This window comes from Peromyscus eremicus, chromosome 3, assembly GCF_949786415.1.
Source record: "Peromyscus eremicus chromosome 3, PerEre_H2_v1, whole genome shotgun sequence".
Lineage (NCBI taxonomy): Eukaryota > Metazoa > Chordata > Mammalia > Rodentia > Cricetidae > Peromyscus > Peromyscus eremicus.
The window spans coordinates 28390712-28417269 of record NC_081418.1 but is presented as its reverse complement, the minus strand read 5'-3'; the positions used below and the strand labels follow the sequence as shown (position 1 = coordinate 28417269).

At 40.3% G+C, this 26558-nt stretch overlaps 1 protein-coding gene across 1 annotated transcript in view; it reads right to left on the bottom strand.

The window, feature by feature from the left end:
• Positions 1 to 26558, bottom strand: part of Mdfic (MyoD family inhibitor domain containing) — a gene marked incomplete at its 5' end in the record, with an annotated part of 83285 nt that overhangs the window by 7631 nt on the left and 49096 nt on the right. Inside the window, one exon of the mRNA XM_059256461.1 lies at positions 23185 to 23463. Coding sequence (XP_059112444.1) covers positions 23185 to 23463 — 279 coding nt within the window. The remainder of the gene's footprint in view (positions 1 to 23184; positions 23464 to 26558) is intronic.

Genomic DNA, 26558 nt, shown 5'->3' with positions numbered 1-26558 from the left:
AGGAGGACTCAGCACAAGACTGACAGCTACTGTAAATTTAGCAAAAACAAAGGAACCCAGCAGCAGCCAAGGCACCGAGAAGAAAGCATAAAAGGAGATCTTTAGCAGGACTTTTGACTTAAAAAGCATCAGCAAATAAAACAAAAACACACTGTTATGAATTACTGCTGTCACAGTCCCAAGCCAAGGTCACCCCTGGTAAGCCTGTGCAGCTGCCCATCTGCAGGGCTTCCAGCCCCACACCACCCTTAAGGTAACAACCAAAACCATAAACAGCCCCTTCGCTACTGGGGGAAATTGTCTGTGACTGATCTCAGGAGCTCTGTTTTGTTGAAAAGGAAACTGGAGACGCTGCTCGGGAGAACAGCCAGTTCATAATGAAAGTATTACAGATTGATTTATCTGACCATATTTGGCCAAATACACTAGGAAATATGGATATCAGGGAGGCAGTTTGTTAGAGCAAACAGTTGATCAAGAGCCATCAAAAATCAATTTGGATGAGAAGGATGGTAAACTTGGGTCTATAGACAAGTCTTTCTTTCTCTCTTTATTTCTTTCTTTCTTCCTTTCTTTTTCATTTCTTCCACATAAGATGTGGTATGACAGGTACTCTTAATTTCTTGGAACAAAGACACCCAGCAGCGGAAGTAGAATACAGGGGCTAGAAGAAAGCTGAGAATTCTCAGAATCACCCACAACCCATTTTTGAGCGAAGGAAGATTTCTATGTGTCTTATCTTGATTAATCTGTAACAAAGTTTCCTGTGACTTAAAGTGCTTGAAAGTATTTTCCTTTCTGGGTAACTGACACGTAAGCCAGATGCCCAGAAACAAGAGGTGGATCAGCATTCTGCAAGCCAAGGAGGCAATGCTGGATCAGAACCTTCAGAGTGATACGTCATTAGTGATTGAGAAAACTGCCTGTTTGAGATCAGGCCTGACCCGAGTTTTGCCATCTAAGGAACAGAGCACCCTGAATTGTTCCCCATCTGTCTGCTGAGTGGTGGTGCAAACCGCACAGGGGCTGGGTCCTGACTGACTGAGGGCATTCCTGGTCCCAGATATTGCATCACCGTTCCTGGATATTGCATCACTCTTCCCAGATATTACATCCCTATGTTTGTTGTTTCTTCATAGAGAATGAAAAAGCAGGCTGGAAACAGGCTCGGATTATCCCATGTCACAGTCACGATGGCTGAGTGTCTAGCCTTTGCAAAAACCCAGCTGGTAGGGCACAGACACAAGCATCTCCAGGGAGTTCTGTTTTTCAAGTGTGTGTGGTATGTGTGGGTGGGGCGTATTTACCAGTTCTGCACAGTAGCTCAGCTGTAAGCAAATGCTTGACTCAAGACCAGGGCTGGGCAGTATACCTGGCCCCCAGCCCTAGGCTGACCACCTGCCTGAGTAAACAGGCCTGGAGTGCACCGCCTACACACAGCCCTCTGGCACATGGCAGTCCCTAGGGCTCTGGGCCATGGCTAGAACACAGAGGCAACATTTTCCTAATGGAGAGGAAAGTGAGCTAGGTCAAGAGGTTTTTAAAAAGAAAGTCAGGGAAGAGTTTTATTTTCCATGCAGAGTCCACTTTGGGGAAATGAACAATGGTCTTTATTATCATCTTTCTCCTAAACAAATTCAGAAGAATATTAGAGAAAAACCAGCCTGTCCTCCTGCACCCCACCAAGACACTCCTCCAAAGTGTCCCTATCGACATCCAAATACCGGAATACACCCAGTCTAAGGGAGAGGTTACCATGGGGTACAGGCACATGGCCTGGCTCTGTAGTTTTTTTGTCTCTCTGTCCTTTATTCTTCTGCCAGCATTGTACACAGCTAATGCACTAAGCATTCCAAACTCTCTGAGATTTGATCCAGAACTTGGTCTCCACTATAGCACTAGTCCAAGAAGTCTGTCTACAGCGTCGTTTTATAGTCAGGAAGATAATATTCGTATTGGAGGAATTATTGTTTCTCAGAAGTTTAACACAGAACTCTGAAGAGGAATGGAGCTTTGGGTATTAGACATGAGTATTTAAGAATTATTACATTTTCTCCAGGCAGTGGTGGAGCACACCTTTAATCCCAGCACTCAGGAGGCAGAGGCAGGCAGATCTCTGTGAATTTGAGGCCAGCCTGGGCTACAAAGTGAGTTCCAGGATAGTCAGAGCTATTACACAGAGAAATCCTATCTCAAAACAACAACAACAACAAAAATTGCATTTTTATTATTCATTTATTATATGTATCTATATATAATGTCTATGTGAGTGCAGGCTCTTGTTTGCCAGATCATATATGGGGGTCAGAGGACAACTTACTGCAATCATTCTCTCCTTTTACCATGAGGGTCCTGGGGTATTAAACTCGCGTCACCAGGCTTGGAGGCAACCACCTTTACCTCCTGAGCCGTCTTGCTGGGTCAGAGGTACCTGTCTAGCACATTTTACATATAAAGTTAAGCCAGGATCTGAGTGCAGCGTGGTTAAATGATGGAAATGGTAGCACGTGTTTACTGAATTAACAGGCGGGCACTTGGTAAGCACTAGCAGTGTGACAGCTTTGATGATGGCAGCCATTGCGGTGGCGGTGGTGGTGGTGGCAGTGGCGGTGGCGTCAGAATCCTGACGCTAGGAAGACTACAACTTTCCCCATGTCCAGCCAGCCTCAGTACTATACCAACGTGGGCCCATGCTCCTGAAATCCAAGAAGGCTTGGGGAAAACTTTGCTCATAGTTTCGACCCAGAGGCGGAGAAAGCACCGAAAAGTAATTCTAAGAGACAGACACCACAGAAGAGTGAAACAGAAACCTAGCCAAAAAATTAGTAATCTGTGTCTGGCTTCAGCAGAAGATTTAAAAATAATAGTCTAGTTTTCCATATTTCAATCATTATCTATTTTCTTCAGAAGCTAGAAAGCAGGGAGAAAAGGGTAATAGTATGCTGTGCTTGAATGCATTCAGTGCTATTTTTAAGTTGGCCAGTTGAAATATATCTAATGGAAGACTGAGTATAATTTTTGGATAAGAAAATCTATAATACTTTCTTTAATCACAAAAAGCAGTTTGAAGGCTGGCTAAATGGTTCCGAAGGTAAAAGGTCCTTGCCACCAAGGTGGCTGACCTAAGTGTGACTCCCAGGACCCCAGACAGGACTGATTCTCCTAAGTTGTCCTCTGACCTACACTCTGCATGTCATAATAGGAGTGTTCGCGGGCATACACACACACACACACACACACACACACACACATAAACGTAAGTATAGTAATTATTAAGAAAGCATTGCTTTTCTTGAAGGCGCAGCGTCCAGCAGTCTTCTCAAAGTGGTAATAATTAATGCCTTTTATGGATAAGACATAACAAATGAAAGTGAGTCCCCTAGCTTTAATGAAAATAAGTATTTGAATAAAGAGGATGGAAAAGTTCTTTCCAGATGCATATTTTCCTCAATTTTATTTTCCAAACTGTATTTATTTCATAGCTAAAATTTTGGCTTGCTTCTTGTCACTTACATCTTTGCTTTAAAAATTCTGCAAGGCACATTTTGAAAGAAACCATTTTTTTTTTAAATGGCAAAAGGCTCACGCCCATGTGCCCATTACACCGTAACTGTGAAGTAATGATGAGAATAAGTAAATTAACACCAGGCAGTGAAATCAGTCTACTACAGAGACCCATGGGTTTGGCCAGGTTGCCTATATCCAAACTCTCCATGGCAGAGGGAAGTGCACAAACAGGATGAGAGAAGGCTGGAGTCACTTAGACTAAGGATTCCACAGGGCAGGGATCAGACACACTTCTCTGGGCACTTGCCTGCCCAGGGCTCAGCAGGAATACAAAGGGCACCTTTGCCATCCACATTGCATGAACATCCCAAACAAGGCTGTTGCTGCAGCCTGGCCCTCTCTTGTAGAGGCAGGACACCTTGTCCAGCAGGAGGCACTATGTCCTACAGGCAGGCAATGTCTGGTCTAGGGAGGGCCCATCATGTGTTCCCTAGCCTTGACTGAAGGGACAAGCCCCAACCAAAGAGTCACAGCAGTCTAACACACACACCAGGCAAGATGAAGAGGCAGGCAGAGTGAGAAGTTACCATGGGAAAAGACACCAAAGCATAATTCAAAGCGGTGCACAGGAGGTAAATCCTATTATTTATGGAATTAATTTGTGAATCAAGCATGGTTGCTAGTCTTTCCGCACCACTCTGTCTCATCTATTAATGTGATGTGATGTTTTTTCAAAGGCACGATCACCAGCCTCTGATGAACAAGACAGCATGACACAAAAATTATAAGGTATACATATCTCCATCTGAATTTAGTACCCTGAGAATTCTGAAGCCAAAATAACCTACAGACATGTTTGCAAGTGTCCTAAATGTGGTAGAAGCCTTGGGACCTGGCCTGCTAAACAAGACATATTGTAGGCGTGTCGATTACTTTAAATTGTGGAAGAGAAGATAAAAATAAAAAAGCTCTCAGTGAGCTGCTTCCCAGTCCCCTCCACACTCAATCCCCACCACCCCCCAACAGAGCCTTCCCTCAGTCACAGCTCATTACTTGCTACTGCCATTCACACAACAAAAGGAAATGCTGCAAGTTTCCAGGTGGTGAGGGCTGTTTGTGTTTGTTTGAACAAGACTTTTAGCACAACAGGAAAAAAAAAAAAAAAATACTTGGGGGCACAGAGACAAAAGGATGCCAGTGAGTAATCATCCTTCTGCCCTCACCAAGTGGCACAGTTAGGAAATGTCATGCTATTTAGGAGGACTGTGATGTTAGGGAGCTAAGACTGGCTTTCCTGTCTAGCTCTCTCACTAATGGTTTAAGACCTCTTGAGCAAGCAGCTTGACTCTGTCAATAGGCATACAGTGGAGGACGACAACTGCCAAGCTCTTCTGCAGTGCTGAGATCCCAGCACCACGTTTTCTACAAGAACAGGTTTGTAAATGGAGCTTGGGGTCTTTAGCGATATTATTATGCTTATTGCAATATTCAATTCTCTTTTTTAAAAAGGATTTATTTTTATTTATGAGAGAGAGAGAGAATATGCCACAAGTGTGTAAGTACTCCAGAAGTTCACGAAAGTGCCAGATTCCCCAGGGCTAGACTTACAGATGGTTGAGAGGCCCCTGATGGGGATGCTCAGAACTAAACTCAGTTCCTCTGGAGGAGAAAGTATTCTGAACCTCTGAGCTATGTCTCCATCCAGTCTCCAATATTCTGTGTGTGTGTGTGTGTGTGTGTGTGTGTGTGTGTGTGTGTGTGTGTGTGTCTGTGTCTGTGTGTGTGTGTGTACACAAATGTGCAGCTGTAGGTGTCCTGTGTGTATGTATACAAATGTGTAGCTGTGGGTGCCCATGAGTGCATGCAGAAGCCAGAGTGGGAGGGACATCAGGTGTCCTACAACTCTGCTCTCCACTTTACACCCTCAAGACAGAATCTCTCACTGAACTTGAGTTTTTGAGCTGGTCAGGCTGCTCAGAAAGTGCTGTTGAGCCTCTTATCCCAACACCTAAAGTGCTGGTGTTACAGGTATATGCATTCACCACACTCAGATTTTATATGCGTGCTAGTGACTCAAGCTCAAGTCTCACGTTTGTCCAGCAAGCACTGATCCATGTTCCCAGACTCTTACCCACTAATCTCTGTCCCTGCTCTTACTGACCTAGGTAAAGCTCAATGGAAAGTTAATTAATGCTGAATAAAAGCAGACTAAACTCCGAATCAGCCTGAGGACTGAATAGCCACACCGTGCATGTGTGTGCATGCACCGTGACGTACCAGAGACTTCAGGCAGAGGATGTAGGCTTCATAAAAATGTTGGGCAATGGTCAACATACAAACTATATTTTCTTGTCCATAGAGGACATACACATCAGATAATATTAGCCAGAGAAGACTTCTGAAACTGGCAAGATAGAAGGAAATGGGGAGAAAAATGAATGACACAATGTTGTCGTAATTCTTTCTCAGCAGAGGAATCCAGAAACAAGGCCTTCATGGTCAAATTCAACAAAAACCTACTGAGCCCTGGATTATGAGACAGACACCGCTCTAAGTACACAGACACACCTCAGCAACTCCATGTTAAAGAGGGCATAGTGGCAATGTAGAATGACAACTTTAAGTCCAGATAGAGCCATCGCGCTATGGATGTACTGACAAAGCAGGAGGCCACGCTGCCGACACACCATGCTTCATATTTTCCAGGCACTGCTAGAAGGGGTTTACAAATGCATCTTCATTAAACACAAAATTGTATAAGATAGTTGTTATGATTATCCTTAAAAGAGAAATGAGTAGGAGATTCACTGTCAATTCAGATTTGTAAGACAGAGCTGTGAAGGATGAGAGCAGTGAGTATGGGGTTGACGGGGGAAATCGGAGGGATGCATGAGCTGTGCTTTGAAGAAGAGCATGCTAGTTGAGACAAAAATAAGGAAAGGTTCCATCTAGTGGGAAAGTTATTCAAAGGAATACAACAAGGGTATGCTGTTTGCAAATAACATGATGGCTCAATTTGGTTGGAGCTGGGTTAATCAGGAAGAAACCCTTCAATTTTCTATGTCAGAAGCAAGAACTCACAGAGGACACACTGTCACAATCATAGGATCAGTGGGGTCCAACAGTTGACTTTTAAGAGATATAAGGCATTAGAATGATAGAACTTGCCGTGACACTGGTTGAGGAAACAATGAAAAGAGAATAGTCATATGTCATTTTCTGGCCTCTGGAGCCATTCACCAAGGAAGAAATCTAGATTTGGTATAAAATTGATTTGCAGTATGACATGTCATAGACATGAGACACGTTAAGTCTGAAGATACTCAAATGGGAACATTCAAGAGGAGATGATGCCTGATCTTGAGCCCGGGGAGCTGAAAGATCTTTAGAGTGTGGAAGGTGCTATGATTTTACAGGGAATGGCTTTGCACAGTTTCCCAGGAAAAAGTACAGGGTGACAAGAGAAGAGATGGAAGACAGCAAAAGAGTTGGAGAGGAGAGCAGAGGAAGAGCTGAGCTAGCAGAGATGGGGAGTGGCTGTGAAATGCTGTCCACTCATGTTGGCATGGCTGTTCACGACTTAAAATCCGAGCAGCCATGATTACCCATGTGAAACCCTCACAAGACTAAGCCCACTAACATTCCCTTGCTGAAAGGAGCTGAATGAGACAGCTCTGGCAGGGCCACAAACAGTTAATATTTGGGAGAGGGCTCTTCCTAGATGTAGCCACCTATAAGCTGCCCATAATCCTCCCTGGTGGTCCCGTAAGCAGCCCCAACGAAACTCACTGTTCACCAAGGCAACTTGAATGGAATCATGCCTTTGATCTGTCATGGTGCCCTATCTGCAATGAACAGACATTTGTTTAAGTCTCCCCAGGAAAACTCACACAATAGGAGTTAACAAAGAATGAAAACCTGGGGAAGGGAGGAACCATGAAAGGAAGAGGAAGAAAAAAAAAATGTTTGAAGAGGTATGTCAGGTACTCTGGCTGGAGAAATTCCAGGGATACGGTAGGAATGTAGGTGAATAGCTGAGAGCTAGGGAGTGACTGAAAAGGGACAAAGAGGCCACAAAGGTAAGAAATCTATCTACCTAGAGAACCAGAAATGCACAAGAATGAGTAGCCCAGAAAAGATCATAAACACACCCATGCTCACATGGATGCACACACATATAACACACAACACACATGCTCAAATGCACACACACACACAGAGACACACACACACACACACACACACACACACACACACACAGACACACACACACACACACTTCTAGGCAAAGACGTGTACAGAAAACCCTGTACTGACAAGAAGTAAACTGCCACAGGAAGCCAGGCAACTCCTCCTTTGAAGTAGAGGTAATAAGCTGAGACTGAGGTTTAGGTGAGCCTGAAGGGGATGGGAGTAGAGAGACCTTGAGGAAAAGCTGGTGGCCTTTTCTGTCCTTAAAAAGTGACAGAATGAGATAGCCACTGTGCGAAATGGGAGCAGACAGGTCTGTTTGTCTTCCTAGTTCACTGTTAGGAACACTGGACTCCAAAGAACAAGTACTGAAAAATGATGTGTTAGATGAGTTTGGGGCACACACCCTCTGCCAAGAGACTCTAAGAATCCTGTTCAGACTGAAGACCACATGAGTACAATGAGACGAATTTTAAGGTCGTCAAGATTTCTTCAGTAGTGTTACTTCCTGGAATAGTCAGAAGTTGAAAGCACAATATGGATTTCTGGTTCAGAAAGTAGGTATACCAGGTAATGTCTGTCAGGGTCACACGTAAGATTGGAATTTCACAAGACAGACAATGTGAACAAGGAACACAAAGCATGTAGGAGAACAGTGTTAGGTAGGTAGGTGGCCAGGTCAGTGTATGATTGATAGGTAGGTGAGAGATGACAGAAATGATGATGACAGACAGACAGGATGACAGGTATATGGATGATGGATGATATTAGATACCCAGATAATGATGCTAGATGCTGGACAAATAGGTGATAGATTTTTATTTTCATAGATAATTGTGCTTCAAGAGCCAAGCTTCAGATTTATATGTTTAGGATTTAGTTCTTATTTTTATTTTTATTTAAGTGTATATGTGTGTCTTTGTACTAGTGCATGCAGGTATGCAAGGATGCCCTTGGAAACCGGAAGGTGTCAGATACCCTTGAGCTGGAGTTACAGATGGTTGAATACTACCCTACATGAGTAATGGCATTTGAATTCCTGTCCTCTGCAAGAACAAGGAGTGTAAGAGTGTCCTTTTTTTTGTTTCTTTGTTTTGTTTGAGACAGAATTTATAAGTGTAACAGTCCTGGCTGTCCTGGAACTGGCTTTGTAGACCAGGCTGGCCTCAAACTCAGAAAGATCTGCCTGCATCTGCTTCCCGAGTGTTGGGATTAAAGGTGTGTGCCACCACCGCCCAGCTAGGAAGTGTTCTTAATCACTGAACCATTCCTCCTGCCCTCAGATGTATTTCTAAAAGCACTTGATTAAAGAAACAGATTGGGGACTTTCCCTCCAGTCTGGCACACAGGCTGACCTTTGGTAAGTACCGGTGACTCTATGCCAGTCACCTGAGTGGCCTACAGTGAAGATGGCTTGTAGTGTCAGTGGAACAACTCTTGACGATTCACAAACACCTGCCCACGGGGGTTATCTACCTCAGACAGTGACATGTTCTTTCTAAAATAACCACTCTTTTGTCACTCCAAAATGCAATTTCCGCATCACTCACTGAGCATAATTATTAGAAAAAAAAATAAACTTCAACTTCTTGTGTCAAGTTTAAATGATGCTATGCTATGGGGATATTATTCCCCAGGAGGTCCACTTGCTCTAGATTGATTTCCCCAGAGAAGTCACAAAAGAAACTTAGGCAGGCTTAATATGTCTCTGGAAAACTGTGTATTAATCCATTTTATTCTTTTCTTTCAATTATCTTCATATTTCCCCAAACCCTTGAGTTTTCAGTCTTCTAAGCAGCAACTACTATTTACTTGTCTCTTTTTCTTCTCCTTCCAAATGTGGAGCAGGATTAACTCCCCCAAGCACACCGTTTTCTAATTATTCTACCTCGCGCCTCCGATTGCCTCCCATGCCCACTTGATCGGCTGCTGCTGATCACCTTCTCTATGTCCCTTCAGTGAACTCTAGGAGAGGAAAGGACACCAATACCAACTCTCCCGTGCTCTGCAGGGACCTGAGGCCACACTCACTACACTTCAGTTGGAAATCATATGTGAAGATTTGCCTAAAAGGCCCAAAATAAATGTGTCGCCAGGTTGTGGTTGACTAGAAGTTTTTCTTCTGTTTTCTCTTGTACTTATCTAGAGATTTAAATAACAATAACTCAAAGTATGTCATATAAAAGTCTCATACTCAGTTTCTCCATTCTGCTATAATATGTCATTGCTGAGTATGTGTTAGTAAAAATATGGCTTGGAATAAGCATTAAAATAACACTTAGAACTGTAGAGTTTTGCTTTGTTTTGTTTTGTTTGTTTTTTTGTTTTTTGGTTTTTGGTTTTTTTGTGTGTGCGTGTGTGTGTTTACATGGTTTTTCTGTGGTGTGGCTCAGGCTGTCCTGGAACTTGCTGTGTTGACCAGGCTGGCCTCAGAGATTCATCTGCCTCTGCTTCCCGAGTGCTGGGAATAAAGGCATGTGCTGGGATTAAAGGCCCACTACTATAGATATTTTTAAGGTAACCATCTGCATATGTCCTTTAGTAACACTTCAATTTACTGGGAATCCTCTCAAAAGCTATTTGAAAAGTCTTTTTTTTTTTTCCTGCAGTGTGAAAAAATAAAGTTCATACAAATTTACAATACATGCATGTTATAAAACAAATTATTTCATTACAAGGAATGGTTAGGCCATTAAGGGAGCAAGAGCAAGTATCTCTATATTGTTTCTTGGTTTGCTTTTTGTTTTTAATGTGCCATGGGTAAAATTTTAAATATGTGAATTAAAATACACAGAATTTTAGAGACAATCAATGATGTCAAATCACTTATACTATTAAAAGTTAAGGTAAAATAAATATGTGTTTCTTTGTACATATACTAGGAAATCTGATAGCAATCAGCTACTGTAATTCTGGAGTAATTAAAATAAGCAGTATTCATGATTTCTACAACTGTAGTCCAAAATGAAAACTTGAGTGCATTTACAATAATTAAGAAAACACACTACTGATTGTGCCTAGAAGGATGTTTCCAGAAAGGTTTGACTGAAGACAAAAGACTGACAGTGAATGGAGACAGTGGGCTGAATACAAGGAGAAGCCTAGCTGAACACAGGCATGAATCCCTTCGCTTGCAGATTGAAGATGCAATGTGCCCACTACCACAGATTCCTGTCATCATATTTCTGTCCTAAAAAAAATAACTATTCTATTGCAATGATCCAAAATCTGATAGGTATTAGCACACACACACACACACACACACACACACACACACACACACACACAAGAATGCAACACAGTACTGTGTCATGAATTTCCTCGCCTCTCACTCACTCAGCCTCATCGTTATGCATCATCATAGACGCTACACCCTTGAACTGTGAGCCAAAATAAACACTTCCTTAATTGCTTTCATCGTGTATTTTGTCTTAGCAATAAGAAGAGCAACTGATAACAACTGCCCGTCAAAGATCTCCATGAGTAAATCTCATTTATCTTATTGAACTTTTAGTTGCATGTGACATGTAAACACTCATTCTATTTTAAAATGCTTTCTTCATTTGGTTTCCCAGATGGCTCTCTATTCCTTTTTGATGAACATCTATCAACCTGTATGTTTCCCCAGTTTTTCCATTTGTTGTCTTCTACACAATGAAGTAGTGGCTCAGGGCTCCATTCTTGAGACATTTCTGCACTTTCTTGGCCATAGTTCTTAACCCTGAATCCGTATTAGAATTATATGGAAAGTGTCCAAAGGATGTCGGTTCCTTGGACACACTCTATTCCCAATGAATCATAGCAAAACCCACACTTAGACTTTATTTCCTGTTCCCCTTGTCCTGGACTATGATGACTCAGCCATTATATATATACCACACTCCAGTGTCCCATAGAAAATATCTCATACTGCAGGCTCCAGCTCCCCATCCTTCCACACATTGCAAACCAACAGTCATATAAACTACAGCACATCATATCCAACAAAATCAAACTTGCCTTTAACCCAAGGACCAAGTTTCTTCTATCTCTAGTGTCACATATTAGTTAGTGGCAACTCCATTCTTCCTCTGGCCAAAATGCTGGGAGTCATCCTTAATCCTTCCATCTCTTGTGCTGAAAGCATGTTCTTTACCAAAGTGTATTTCACAATGAGTGCATATCCATAGTAACAACATTTCATGGCCTCCAGCAATGCCACACTGATGCTAACCCACCACTTAACCTCTGAATCAAGGCAAGAGCTCTTACAAAGAGCCTTTCTTTGGCTGTTCTGTACTGGTAACCTACTCTCAGCAAATAAGGTAATGTTTAAAATCACTAAATCAGATCATGTCAGCACAGTTTGCTCAATACCTGCAGCAGGGATTCTGTCTCAAAATTAAAACCTGCCACCATGGTTCATTAAGTCCCATCATCAGTTCAGTTCTTAGAAACATTCGATTTTTAAATAAGATATCTGCATATATCTAATCTCTTTATTTAGCCCAAGAATACCACAGAGCTAACAAGATTTTATTATCTGTCTTTAAATCTTAGAAGAAAAAGAATAAATTTTATCAGATTCTCAAATTAATCCATTAAACCGAACATGGTCAGTTACTGTGTGAGACACAATCAAAATTATTCACAGTTCACAATTACAGTTTAAATATCAATTGTTTCGACCAGGCGGTGGTGGCCCATGCATTTAATCCCAGCACTTGGGAGGCAGAGCCAGGCAGATCTCTGTGAGTTCGAGGCCAGCCTGGTCTCCAAAGTGAGTTCCAGGAAAGGTGCAAAACTACACAGAGAAACCCTGTCTCAAAAAACCAAAAACAAACAAACAAAAAAAAAATCAATTGTTTCAAGTCTCTGCTATGATACTAATTTAATGAAGAGTAGACCATACTAAAGCACACCTTGCTTTTATTGTATAACTGTTTCTCCAAAAGTAAAACACCCACACTTCAAGGAAGATTCTAAAACTCAGGAAATACAGAACTCAATAGCTGCAGGAAGTCTCTAAAACCGACCAGATTCACTAGGGCCCTCCTTCCCAAACCTATATAAGCTGTAGGGATTGCTGAGAACACTCTCAAGACAAGCTGAGCCGCCTGGAAGAAGCCGAGCCAAGTGGAAAAGGCAAAGACCCAACTGAGCTGCCGAGAAAGGACATTCTGACCTGTTGAGCTGTTTGTGCATTATGACATTTTCTCTAAGCTTCCATCTTTGTGAGCTGTCACCGTTGCTGGGATGGGCTTTGGTGACACAGCTGCTTTTGAAGTATTTCTGCTCCTATAAGTAACCCTTCACACATATACCTATAAGTAACCTCAATGAAACGTACTGGTTCGCTAAGTTGGACTTTGGTGGTATGCATACTTTGGTTTGCCATTGATTTGTAATCTGGTGTGAGTTAACATTTGTTCACATCTCCCCAGGCATAGTGTCATATAGCATCTTTACATATGTTACCATCAACATTTTGTCTTATATTTGTCTGAATTGCCAGTGGTTTCCTGACTCATCTTTCCTAAACACATGTCCTAATGCTGCAAACATTTGTTCACCACTTTATGTCTTGTTTTATTGCTATTCTTTGTGTAAAAACTGATTAAATTCTACTCAGGGCCTTGTGAACATCAGTTATAAGAAGCTATCAAGTCCCAGGAAGTTGTGGACCAAGACACAAAAATCAGAAACATGAGATTCAGGATCATGACTCTCTTAATTCCTTCCATTCAAATGGGATTGGTACTCTTACAATAGAATCAGAATGGGGCCTTGAGAAGAGGGATGTTTTAATCAGCAAAGCTTCATACCATGTCATTCCATAGAAGTTACTCAGAGTCTTCTAAGATTAACCAAGCATACATCACATACAGAGCAGAGCTCCTGAGGTCAGTGACTCATCAAATGCTTCTATAGTTGCTTAATTCTCTTGCTTTGATACTGTTTGTACATTCATTTAGTCTAGTGTACTAAACTTAAGATCTAAACTCCAAGGAAACTATGTGCTGGCTTGTGAAAAAGGCATGCTAATTACCTTCTTGTATCTTCAATCTTTTTCTCTCCCATGGATCTTTTCTATTCAAATGTGAACATACTCAAATATTTACCATCTTGAATGGTAAACAATACAAAAGAATACAAACCTGAGAAAACCAGTCCCTGGTTCTATACTTCAGGCCAGGACTTTGTTTTTTGTTTTTTTATTTTATTTTATTTTATTTTTTTAACAAGGATTCTACTGATGTGTTTCCTCATACCATTGATCCACAACATTCTGGCTGCTACATGAAAATGGTTCTTAGATGACCATCAAATAATATACAAGCTATTAAACCCAATAGGATTATTTCAGAGCTAATCTTACTTCACCTGCCAACAAAACTTGGTATAATTGGGTATGGTCCCCTTCATGTTCTTAGAGCCTTTGTTCCTTGTACTTTGGATAATAGGCTATCTAGTTCATCTGTCTTCTCACCTTTCTTATTTCCTCCCAACCAAGTGGTCCTCCAATTCTCTGACTCTGAATTCTTCCAGGTTGCCCTGTCAGTATGGCATTACTCAGACTTGCTTTCCATCTGATTTTTGTTTCTAGAGAAAACATTGCTGTGTGTTTGTCTCCACGGCTCCAGCACTCCTGTGCACCAAAATGGCCAGCCTCCAGGGATCTAACATATTCTAATCTCAGGCTCCTGACCTTCACTTGGAAATCTCTACTTAAGAACAGACTTTTCACAGTTTCAAATAACTGCTCTGTGAGAACAAATATAATGATAAGCATTCTAAACTTTCTCTCAAGCCTCATGAGTATGTTTCCAAATGTGCTTTGGAACTTTCCACTTGAATTATTTCAGATTGACCAGATATAAGACCAGCCACAATCAGCTGCCAACTACATTCAGCTATTCCTCTTGACTTTGTAATTTCTAGTCATTTCCCCAATGATTGGAACTAGGAAAGTAATGGCAGTCCTGCTTGGAATGAGCATGTTACTTCTGTTGCTTTTCTACTTAGAATTACCCCTGGACCAAGACCTGTCCATCTATCTAGAACCCATGCGATGACCTTCAGGGCTTCTATTGTCCACACATGGCACAACTTGGGTCTGAGAACAAATCTTCCCCTATACTTGCCTACTATGCTTGTAGAGTAGAAATTTGTCTCAAAACAAAAGAAAGCAAAAAGCAAAAAACTAGCATTTTTACATTGTACTAAAAATTACACTAAAAAGTGTGGTGTGCAAATGAGGCCATAGGTTTCCTCAGCTCTTTCCATTTCACTTGGCTCTGAATGCTCTCCACTCCCAAATACCCCACCCCCTAAAGCTTCCTGGCTGATCTATCTGTATCTCCATTGTTTGATTTCCTCCCCACCCATCTCCTGAGTGGATGCTGAGCTAATTTCAATGGTTAGATCAGTTGCCTGAGAGAAATTGACTACAAAACCAAAAGCCAGAAATTCCAATGATGGCGTTCATGCACAGCTGGCAGCTTTTAACACTATTCCAGATAGCCTGCAAAGATGTTGATTATTATAACAAAGGATGGGTGGGGGAACTCTGAGAATTGAGGCATATTTTCAATATCTTTTTTTTTCTTTTTGTTTTTTTTTTTTTTTTGAGACAAAGTTTCTCTGTGTAGCTTTGACACCATTCCTGGAACTCACTCTGTAGCCTAGGCTGGCCTGGAACTCACAGAGATCCACCTGTCTCTGACTCCCGAGTGCCGGGATTAAAGGTGTGCACCACTGTTGCCTGGCTTATTTTCAATATCTTTGTGTTGGTGTGTGTGTGTGTGTGTGTGTGTGTGGTGTGCTTTGAAGTTACAGAACATTGTATAATCTTTTCCATTTTTCCTAAACTCTAAATAAAGTTATTTAGATATTTATTTTGGCTGTACAGTAATACTTCTTGTAAAGTTTCTGATAAATGTTATAATTTCTTAAACATTTAAATATTTCAAGTAAATAAAAAAATAATGACTTGCCTTATACACACACACACACACACAGAGAGAGAGAGAGAGAGAGAGAGAGAGAGAGAGAGAGAGAGAGAGAGAGAGAGAGAGAGAACTTGTTCCACTTAGTGTACTGAATGAGCAGTGAAACTGGTTGAACTCCTATTCTCCAAAGCCAGCAAATACTGCACTGGAAAACACAATCCTAAACCCTTCACCCTGAGTGTTGCTCTGACATGCACTAGAAAACAGAACACAACCAACAAAACATCATCCAGGCAAATCAAGTACTTTGAGGATGCCATGACGTATCTTTTCCAAGTCACAACGGTTCTTTCTCTGGACACTCTGACTATAGCACTGTGCTGATACCATAAAACCTTTATTATTATCCATCCACACTAAAATACTGGTCTGCTACTTCTACAATTATAGGTAATGCCTTTTGTATGGGGAAAAGCAAAGATTTTAAAGTGTTACAAAACTCAGAATGAGTAACTTAACCTAAATTTGGACACTTTCCTCCAGGTTTTAAAACTTTGGAAGGTGTAAGTTGTGTAAAACTATATGGACTATAATAATAATAATAATAACTGATGAGGTTGGCAGCAGTTTCCTGGAGGACTTGCTATCAGCAAGAGGATGTCCAACATTCTAGTATATTATGAAAACCTGTCACAATATGAATGTCCAGAGAAATGCACAAAAAAGAAGGAAGAGAAGAAGCCTAAAAAGAAGCAAAAACAAGATCCTAGAGTCAGAATCTCAGAGAACAGTATAAAGAAGGGCAGAAGAAGCCAAAACCACAGAGATTGGGCTTCAATCCACCCACCGGTCCAGACACCTCCACTGGAACATGTTAGCTTCTGAAATTCCACAAGTCTCAAACCACTTATTATTTGACTTACAGTAATGGGTCATCACTAAAGCACAGGAGGGCTGTAAGAGAATCAAAGTGAAGACCACCGCACATACTGCAGTGTGTGCTCCAGGCCTATACAAGTATAACCAAGGGAGTTCTAAATGATGGAATGAAAATACAACATGAAACAATGTAGCCTACACAATGATGCCTTTCAGCAAGTCATACAGCATGGGGTTACATCTTCAGAACAGACATCTTGGCTGCCAGTGCAATGACCCTTTCCTATTCACTTCAGCAACATCTCTGCTACATCCACAAGATCAAATTGTTGAGGCAACATGACCACAATGTCAATTCATAAACTTCTTGCACCTTTAGATCCTTCTATTAATGGATAGTTTTAATTCTTAGCTTGACACAGTACAAAATCACCTGAGAAGAGAGTCTTAATGAGGAAATGTTTAGATCAGATTGGCCAGTAGGAACATTTGTTGGAGATAGTCTTGAATACATTAGTAGATGTAATCATGGCAACCACATACCCTGGGTTTGCATTCTAAATCATACAGTTGTAGAGAAAGCAGACTGAGCAGTGAGCATGTGTGCCTGCATGCTTACATTCATTTCTCTTTGGCACTGACTGTTGATGTGATGTGACTTTTTTAAAGTTCTGGTTGCCTTGACGTCCTTGCTATGATGGACTCTCGTTGAAATTGTGAGCTAAACTAAAGCCTTTCCCCCCTATATTGCATTTTGTCAGGGTATTTTATCACATCAACAGACAGTCTACTGTCAACTCTCTAACTCAACTCTACCTTATCTTTCTAGTCCCTATCTAGCACCCTTGCCAGGAAGCATATCTTCCTGCCTCCCACCCCCATACACCTAAGTAATGATGACAACAAAGCAGCTAAGGTTTATTAAGTACTTATAACAATCCTATGACGTAGGTATGTATAATATACGAATTTTCGGTACATACCTAAACAAAGAATTCCCAACAGAAGAATCCTGAATGGCCAAAATACACTTAAAGAATTGTTCAACATCCTTAGTCATCAGAGAAATGCAAATCAAAATGACTCTGAGATACCATCTTACACCTGTCAGAATGATTAAGATCAAAAATACTGACGACAGCTTACGCTGGAGAGGATGTAAAGGCAACACTCCTTCACTGTTGGTGGAAGTGCAAACTTGTACAGCCACTTTGGAAATCAATATGGTGGTTTCTCAGAAAAATGGGAATCAATCTACCTCAAGACCCAACTATACCAATCTTGGGCATATACTGAAAGAATGCTCAATCATACCACAAGGACACTTGCTCAACATTGTTCATAGCAGTATTATTTGTAAAATTAAGAAACTGGAAAACAACCTAGATGCCCCTCAACAGGAGAATGGATAAGGAAAATCTGGTACATTTACACAGTATTACTCAGCTGTTAAAAAAAAAAAAAAAAAAAAAAAAAAAAAAAAAAAGATCTCATGAAATTTGCAGGCAAATGGATGGAACCAGAAAAAATCATTCTGAGTGAGGTAACCCAGAGCCATAAAGGCAAACATGGTATGTACTCACTCATAAGTGGATATAAGGAGTAAAATACAGGATAACCAACCTACAATCCACAGCCCCAGTAAGGCTAGATAACAAAGAGGGCTCAAAGAGGATGCATGGATTTCCCTGGGAAGGGGAAACAGAAGACCTCTCCTGGGTAAATTGGGGACAGGAGGGGAGTATGGGGTGTGGGGAAGCAGGCTGGGCAGGCTGGGCAGGCTGGGCACCAGAGGTGGTTTTGGGGTGGGATGGAGGGGGAGAGTGAAAAAAGAGGTGTGATAATGGGTTGGGGGGCATTTCAGGGATAGGCAGAAACCAGATTCCTAGGGAAACTCCCAGGAATCCACAAGGATGACCCCAGCTAAGACTCCTAGTAGATGCCTGCATTGGCCATCTAATGTAATTGGATCGATGACTACCGTAACTGTCAGCAAAGAGCCTTTACTCAGTAACTGATGGAAGCAGATGCAGAGATCCACAGCCAAGCACTAGGCCGAGCTCTGGAAGTCTGCCTAAAGAAAGAGAGGAGGGATTGTACCAGCAAGGAAGGTCAAGGTCATGATGGAAAACCCCACAGAGACAGCAGGCCTGAGTTCCATGGGAGCACATGGACTCTGGACCAACAGTTAAGAAGCCTGCCTGGGACCAACCTAGGCCCTCTGCATGTGTGTGACAGTTGTGTAGCTTTTTCTGTTCGGAAAGCTCCTAGCAGTGAGATCAAGACATGTCGCTGGGGCTTAGCTGGCTTTGGGGACCTGTTCCCCATGCTAGATTACCTAGCCCAGTCTTGATGCAGGGGATGAGCTCTGTCCTACCTCGCTTGATGTGCCATGCTTTCTTTGTTCAAGCCCATGGGAGGCCTGCTCCTGAATGGAGACTGGGGAGGAGTGAACTGGAAGAGAGTTAGATGGGAGTCTGAGTTGGGAGGAGGGAACAGGAGAAGAAGGAGGGATAACTGTGGTCAGTATGTAAAATAAATGAAAAAAATGGTAATTAAGTAAAATAAGATAAAGAAATGTTAAAATGAAAGAGAAAAAACAAAACAAACAAACAAAAATAACATATGCATTTTTTAGAAAAGATACTGCAACACAAACAGGCTAATAACTCACCCCCAGACAGACATATCACAGTCAAATCAAGGGTAGAGCTGATGAGCAAATCCAGGTAGAGGAGCTCCATAACCTGTGTTCTAAACATTGGGCCACACCACATCTGTATGATTAAAATTCAGATTCACCCAGTTACTGCTGTATATCCAATACTTTAACACTGTCTTTCCAAGAAGCCACGTTCAATGAGATGCTGAAATTCAATGTGTTCCTCTTACAAATACTGACTCTATAGTATCAAGTATGGAATACAAATAAATTAGCAAACATCCCTGAAAAGAAAAGAAAAACCTCTTTAACAATATTTTTGTTGAAACCTAATTTTTATAAAAAAAATATAGCTATAACTGGCACACCTAAGACATATTAGCATTTACCATCCCTATGTTAAGAAAAGTGTCTTCAAAACTAATGAAAACCCTTGGCAATTTGAATATTAGATGATACTAAATTATACTATAATTATTTCAAAGGTCAAGAATCTTACACATTTAGTCTTAAAACTCTCCACCTAGGTGATGCAATCAGAAAATTTAAGTATGTATGAAAATATTTAATTATACAAAACAGGAAGAAATCTACTAATTTAATAACCTTTAAGTAAAATGTGCTATCTTCCCACATAAGTATTTTTCCCTGTGCTGCAAAAATGAACATTTTAGAAGAATATATGAGCTGTGTTAGTCTCAAGGAAGAGTGGGACATCATGGTATGACATAAATCAACACATCATGTATGCATACTTAACTGTAAGGCTACAGGGCACTGTTGAAAACACTCAATGCTCTTAACTATCGAACCACCTCTCCTGCCCCTTGATTAGATCATTTTAAAAGAAGATTTGCCTTTAAGATTTGGATTCCTTTTTTATAGCTAAGTTACCTCACACTCAGGACAGTCCTTTCTTCGTGAAATGTGGAGAAAACTAAGGTATTCCCAGAGGAATAGGGCCACAGTGGAAATGGTTTTTCTCTGCTAGAATTGCCCCTGGCTGCAGAAGGCCTATATTACATGCTGGACCAGTGGGTCTTGAACTGATTTGGTGTGTTGTGTGAATAAACATGGATGGAATTTGTTTTTTTAAGCAATTGCAATGGAATGTTTTAATGGACAGACTTTAAAAAACTGCTTCTGCTTCTTTGTTTGGAGATATTTGTTTTTTTTTATTTTGGCAGACAAGGCCTTATTACCATGTAGCCCTGGCTTGTCCAAAATTGGCTTTGTGGATGCATTTGACATCAGATTTGTGATGCTTGTGTACATTACAGGTGTGCAATCTTTTGTTTCTGTTTCTTATTTTCTTAAGCCTTCATCATGTATGATTACTTTACATGCAGCAAACTAAGAACAAAGTACAAGATAATATTATCTGAAGCCTTCACAAAAGCTATCCATGTCCATGTGCTCCCTTTTTGGATGTGATTTTTATATTGAACCTTGAAGATAAATAATATTGACAACTTGAGAGACATCTTTCTGGCTCAACTGACAAAACTAATCTTTAGTTAATTCATGGTGACTCATCATGAAGATGAAGGGCCTCCACTGACCAAATACGGGAAATACTTTCAGAGTTGGGAGGTGTTGTCTGTTCTCAGGGGAGGACTGGACTTCAGCAGGGCTGGGTGTGTGGAATGCTGAGACAGGGCTGACTGCCAATGGAAGCCACTTCATCAGACTCTTTGGGCTGTGTCGTCTCGTCTAGGTAACGAGTGCCTCCTATGTACCAGAAACTGTCCACCTGCTTTGTTCATGGCGGCTCCTATTTTGTCCAGCCACACTACTGTTCTGTGAATTGCATGCAATTATCAAAATGTAAATGAGGAAACAGGTACAGAGGAGTTCAGAGAAGCCACCACAGTCAACAGGTTCAAGGTAAAACTGAACTTCCAAAACAGATGTCCCATATCCACAGCTTGACTACTATATGCGATTTGCCTTTTTAAAGTTCTTGGAGGTCAAAGGAGGAGGCACATTCTGTAATCCTGAGGCAAACATTAAAGGAACAACCTTAAACAAGAGCGAATTTCATGGAGATATGTAACTTTGAGAATGTACAAAATAGGACAATGAAATTTTAATCTAGATTCCGAATAAAGATTGTAAAGTATGCAACTGCCTTAATTCTAGAAGCTAAAAGTGAAGATATGCACAGGACTCTGCGACGTGCTTTGATGCTTTTCTTTGTGTTTCATACTCTTCATGCACCCAAGTTGATCTTAAGGGCTATTTTGTGATAACTGTAGCCTACAGGGGACTCCCTGTATCCAAATATTTGTGGTCAGTCCTAAGTAGAGTTTGGGGGGCAGAGAAGATGAAGACAAAATAAAGAAACGGAGGAGAAAAAGACAGGAGAGAGGCAATATGTTTCATGTACACACTGCTTCCTTTTCTCCTCCATGTTACTTCTTCCAAAGCTGCAATCTTACATTGAAAATACATTCAAACACAATTAAAAGCAAGAACTATTTGAAAACCTCCACAAGCTATTTCAAGTTAGGCTGATATGCCAGTGTTACCACTTTTTAATATTAAAGTAAGTAAATATCAAATGGAAAACAAAAGCTGAAGAACATAATAAGTAAATTCATGTGTATAAAACAAGTAGATTTCAGTTGCATTCAATTATTTCAGCCAATCACCTCGAACAGAAGATCCTCTAAAGAAAATTGCATTGCCTTCCCAACTCCTTGGAGAGCCAGTTTAGTTAACAGCCTACCTACACTTCAGAGATGACCATGCAGCTTACATGTCAAACTCATTTTCAAATGTCAATCATGTCCTTTTCAATCTAATTAGTTTGGAAAGTAGTGTCACTGACCTGGAACTATGCAGACCATTTATTATCATATCATTTGATCAACCTAACACTTTGCCTCAGTTGAGTTTAAGACACCTGTAGCCAAAATGTAATATCCTTTCTCCTACTCATTACTGGTAACTCTCAATACAATTCCCTATTTACAGCTCAATTTATCACTGTGAGTACGCATGACCAACTTTACAGAGGCATTCCACAGAATCTTCCTGAAGGTTTCAGGGCAGTTAAAGCAAAAAGGTAAAAGAATATACACAGATTGCGACTATATACATATATATGCATTATAGTTTTATTAGAACCAAATATATACAGCAGGTTCAGGATTTGAGATAAAGAATTGCAGATGGGAAAAGGAGGAAGAACGAAGGCCATGCACAGGCTGGGAGGAATTTACAACATGAACTACACAGATTGGGTTTTTGTTTCCTTTAATATGGCACAACGAACCACATAAGGAGACTCTGCAGGTTGTCATCACGTTGGGTTTATTTTGTAATAAAGAAAAACTGCTCTGGATTCATAGTCTCTAACCCGACTTTAACTCGGCAAGGTGTAGATGAGGTAGCACTGAAAAAGAAATAATAACTAGCTGCCCAGAGGTCAGAGAGCCTTGGCAAGTGTATCAGAGAGGAGCAAAAGGGCTGGGCGGGGCTAGTGTGCTAGTGAAGGCAGCAAGGGAGCTCGAAGATGGCTCACAGAGGAGACACCCCTCGCCTGGTCCATTCTCCAGCAAGACCAGGGAAATTACATGATCTTTTTCCTATTTCAGCTTTGCATATTAAGAATGAATTTGCAAGACAAAAATGCAAGCAGGTAATCTTATCTCGACTGCACAGCATAACACATTGCACCAAGGAGGGAAAGAATACAGGCACTCTGATATGCCCCAAAATGTTATATTCATATTTTTAACTGTGGCATTTTTTTTTTTAAAAGCGCACCTGTTATATTTAAAGTAATGACTAGTCACTCTAGGATGGTAATCTAAAAGCAGAATGCTGGCTGCCAGATCTTCCTTTCTTATCTTGGACTTTTATTGGAGGAAGTTAAGTGGATTTTACCAAAATTTATGATTGTCTGATGGAAAGGCGAGAATGTTACTCATGTTTTCTGGATCAATTTACTACTACTGAATAATTTTACATGAGGTTAAAAAAAATGCACATCTATCTCACACTTACCTTCTGGTGAGGAAGCAGTCTTTTGGGAAAAGACAGCGTGTACTTTACTCTTCTTATGGATATCATTGTTTACAGATAAGCTGGACTGAAGTTTTCTATGCATTTTCTGAGAAACAGGAGCTGAAATTTTGTGATTATCTGTGGGTGCTTGTTTAGCTCCATGAGGAATTCCATTCCCATTGCTCAGACTCTTGTGGCCCCCATTCTTTATCTTGCCTGTTTCCTCCTTGCTGGGCTCCTGTGTTGATGTCTGCAGCCGAGGCAGGCGCTGAGGTTGGGCTGAGTTAAAAAACAAAACAAAACAAACAAAAAAGAAGTTCATCTAGTTAAGCATGAGAAGCTATTATTTTACAATAATGAAATTCAATTTTGAAACAAATTCAAAAATAGAGACTAGAGGTCTAACCCATGATAATAAAACTGAAGAGACGGAGAGTTATAGAAGAAAGGAAGAAGGAAAAGGTGAAAAAGGAAGAAGAGGAATGTTCTAGAAGGAAGGAAGGGAGGAAGAAATGGAGGGAAGGAGGGAGGGTCTAGAAAGTAAAATAAAAGTAGGTTCAAAACATCACTATACAAAGACAAAAAAATTAGAGGATTTTTTTTGTTAATTTAAAATAATACTTAAATTAAAAGGTCTGTTTAAAGAAAAGGTAATTCAAGACTGGTTCAGTGAAGGCTGCTCTTGCTGGTTGGTCTCCTGAGCACTACACACACAATACCATGATCTCAGTACTAAACTCACCAATTACATTTTGGAGTGAAGGGAACAATGAATTCAGACATTCAAAGCTGGAAAATAACCAAACATAGTTTTCTTCCAAGCAATTCTAAATCTGGATGGAAGTCTCTTCTGTGCTTATTCCTTTAACTTCATTTTAAAGAAAAAAAAAAAGGTTCCATCTGGTACAGTACAGCTGCCGAAAGCAAATGTAAGGACTTCAGGAGAACTAACATCTGAGTCTGGACCAAGCAAAGGAGCCACCTTCATTCCTCCTAGTCAACGCTACACCAGAAGTCCTAACAGAAGACGTGAGTGAGGAAAAGAACGTCAGAGTTTTAGAAAGGAGAAACACAAACTTGTGGAATGCTGCACACTTACAAATGAATGAATAATCTAAGCTCTGAAAGGTTAAGAATTCAGAAAAATGTCTTTAGAATAAACTGTACAAAATAAATAGTATTCCAATATGCAATGCCAGTGGTAACCAATTCACAAGCAGACAAGAGAAGAATTAGCTTTTCATCATAGGGAGAAAAACAAAATCCCAAACCCACCCCTTGAAAACACTAATAAAGATACAGAATCAAAGCAACAGGAATGGGTAGACACGGTTACAGGGATCAACAAAATGACAAAACATTATTGAAAAGCATGGAGGTGTCCAAATTGTGGGCATAAGCATGTTCATTCTATTAGTTTGGTAATTCTTTCATATTTTAGTTAGTGTAGTTCCCACTAACATTTCTTTTGGGCTTTTTTTTTTTTTTAAATGATACATAGAAGCGGATCCCAAAATAAGGAAGAGGAACACATACTACCAAAGAAATTTTAGGGAAGAAAATTGAGGGTTGGTAGAACTTTAATTAGATGTGAAATTGCACCATCAAATTCCAATAGCTCTAGCACTGTGCCATTTGGCCATACATAGACAAAAACCAGTGGAACAGCAGACTCCCAGGCATGTAGATGCATGCACAGACATACACATGTCTATGACATATAAATAAGACCATCCACATGTCTATGTATGAAAAGAAACACTTTTTTTTAGTTTAAAGTGGAAAGAGAGACTATTTTAATAGCATGATACTGAGAAGGCTAATGAATTTAATTCTTTGGGCACTGCATCATTGAACAATTGAGTGAATCATGACAATTTGTGTTGACCAGAATTACCCAACAGCTCCTTATGACCTCAAGACAAATATCTACAACCCAGTATCTTATACAGGAGATTGGTTTCTTAGGAACATGCAATCATTTGATTTAGAGACCAACCAGAATGACATCCTAATGACTGCCATTGAACCCACAGCTAGTTATTCATATGCATTTCAAAAGATGCCAAATTTAGTGTTCTTTACAGAGCACTTTCTAGCAATCTCTCCAAATAAATGGAATGTTTGAGCAACTTCCTCTCTAAAACTAATAATTCAAGCAATCTGAGAGCTTGGTTAAGTTGAAATGTCATTGACCAATGCAGGGCAACTCCTCATCAATCAGTCAAAAATGACTTCTCATACTCCAGTCCAAGGTAACCCAAGAATTGTAATAGTAATGTAATGTAATAGTTAAACAGTCTCATTAAATAAAAAATTCAAGTGGCAAAAGAGGAGTGTGTCCTGTCTCCAAATTCTAAACAATGATAGATTTGACCTTTTTTTTTTTCTTTCTACTAACAGAACTGAATCTACAACTTATGAGTTACAGCTGGAGTTTTAGTTTAATACATCCTTAACGATTTATCTACATTTCAGTCTTCAAACCATATCTATTTCTGGGGCAGTTAAATGATAGCACTTTTATATTTTATTTCACTGTCACCAATTATTTTTCTGAGGTTTTTGAATTACAGTTAAGCAACCAAATATTGCCTCTGCACTTCAGTTTTGTTTAAAACACTAAAACATTTTTTAGTTGAATGATTTTGCTGTATGTGTGCAGTACATCAAATCAAAACTGGATAAGCTTTATCTTAGTCATCTCAATAGACAGGAAATGTAGCTTCATTGATCATTTCTCAAGGGTATGATTTTAATCTTATGGTCAAGTTGCAATTAAAACTAAACAGGAAACATGATTTTATTTTCAAATGAAGAACGAAACCGCCTGCCTGATTAAACCGCAACTATTTGGTTTCAAAAAGATTTCTTCTTATTGTGTACAAATCACGGATAGCTCTAAAGAAGCATGCTAATATGGGGGTGACACAATGCTTCTTAAAACACAGGCAACGCCTGGGGACCCTCACTCCTGCTTTAATGATGCACTGTTCTCATTCAGCTGTCTTTCTTTTCTCCAATCTTTACATATGTGACAGCTCTCAAAAGTAGACCATAGACCATCTGGCATTTTCCGAGGTGGAACTTGTGCAAGTTCAGCTCTATTGGGAGTGCACTGCTATCTTCTGCCTGTGGTATAAAGGGACAATAGAATGTAGAACTTAAGGGTTGTTTTGAATTATTCATTTTTTTGCCTGTATATTCAAGAAATTTTTACAAACTCTGCATTTTGTACTACATAATCACATGCGTTAAAGGTACAAAGAAACTTTTTGACACCTCTTTTCTACAGGAGCCTGGCATTTTGTTTGATATGTGAACATTCAGCATCTGCTATATCACTCCAAACAGGACGGGGGCTGCTACAAAAG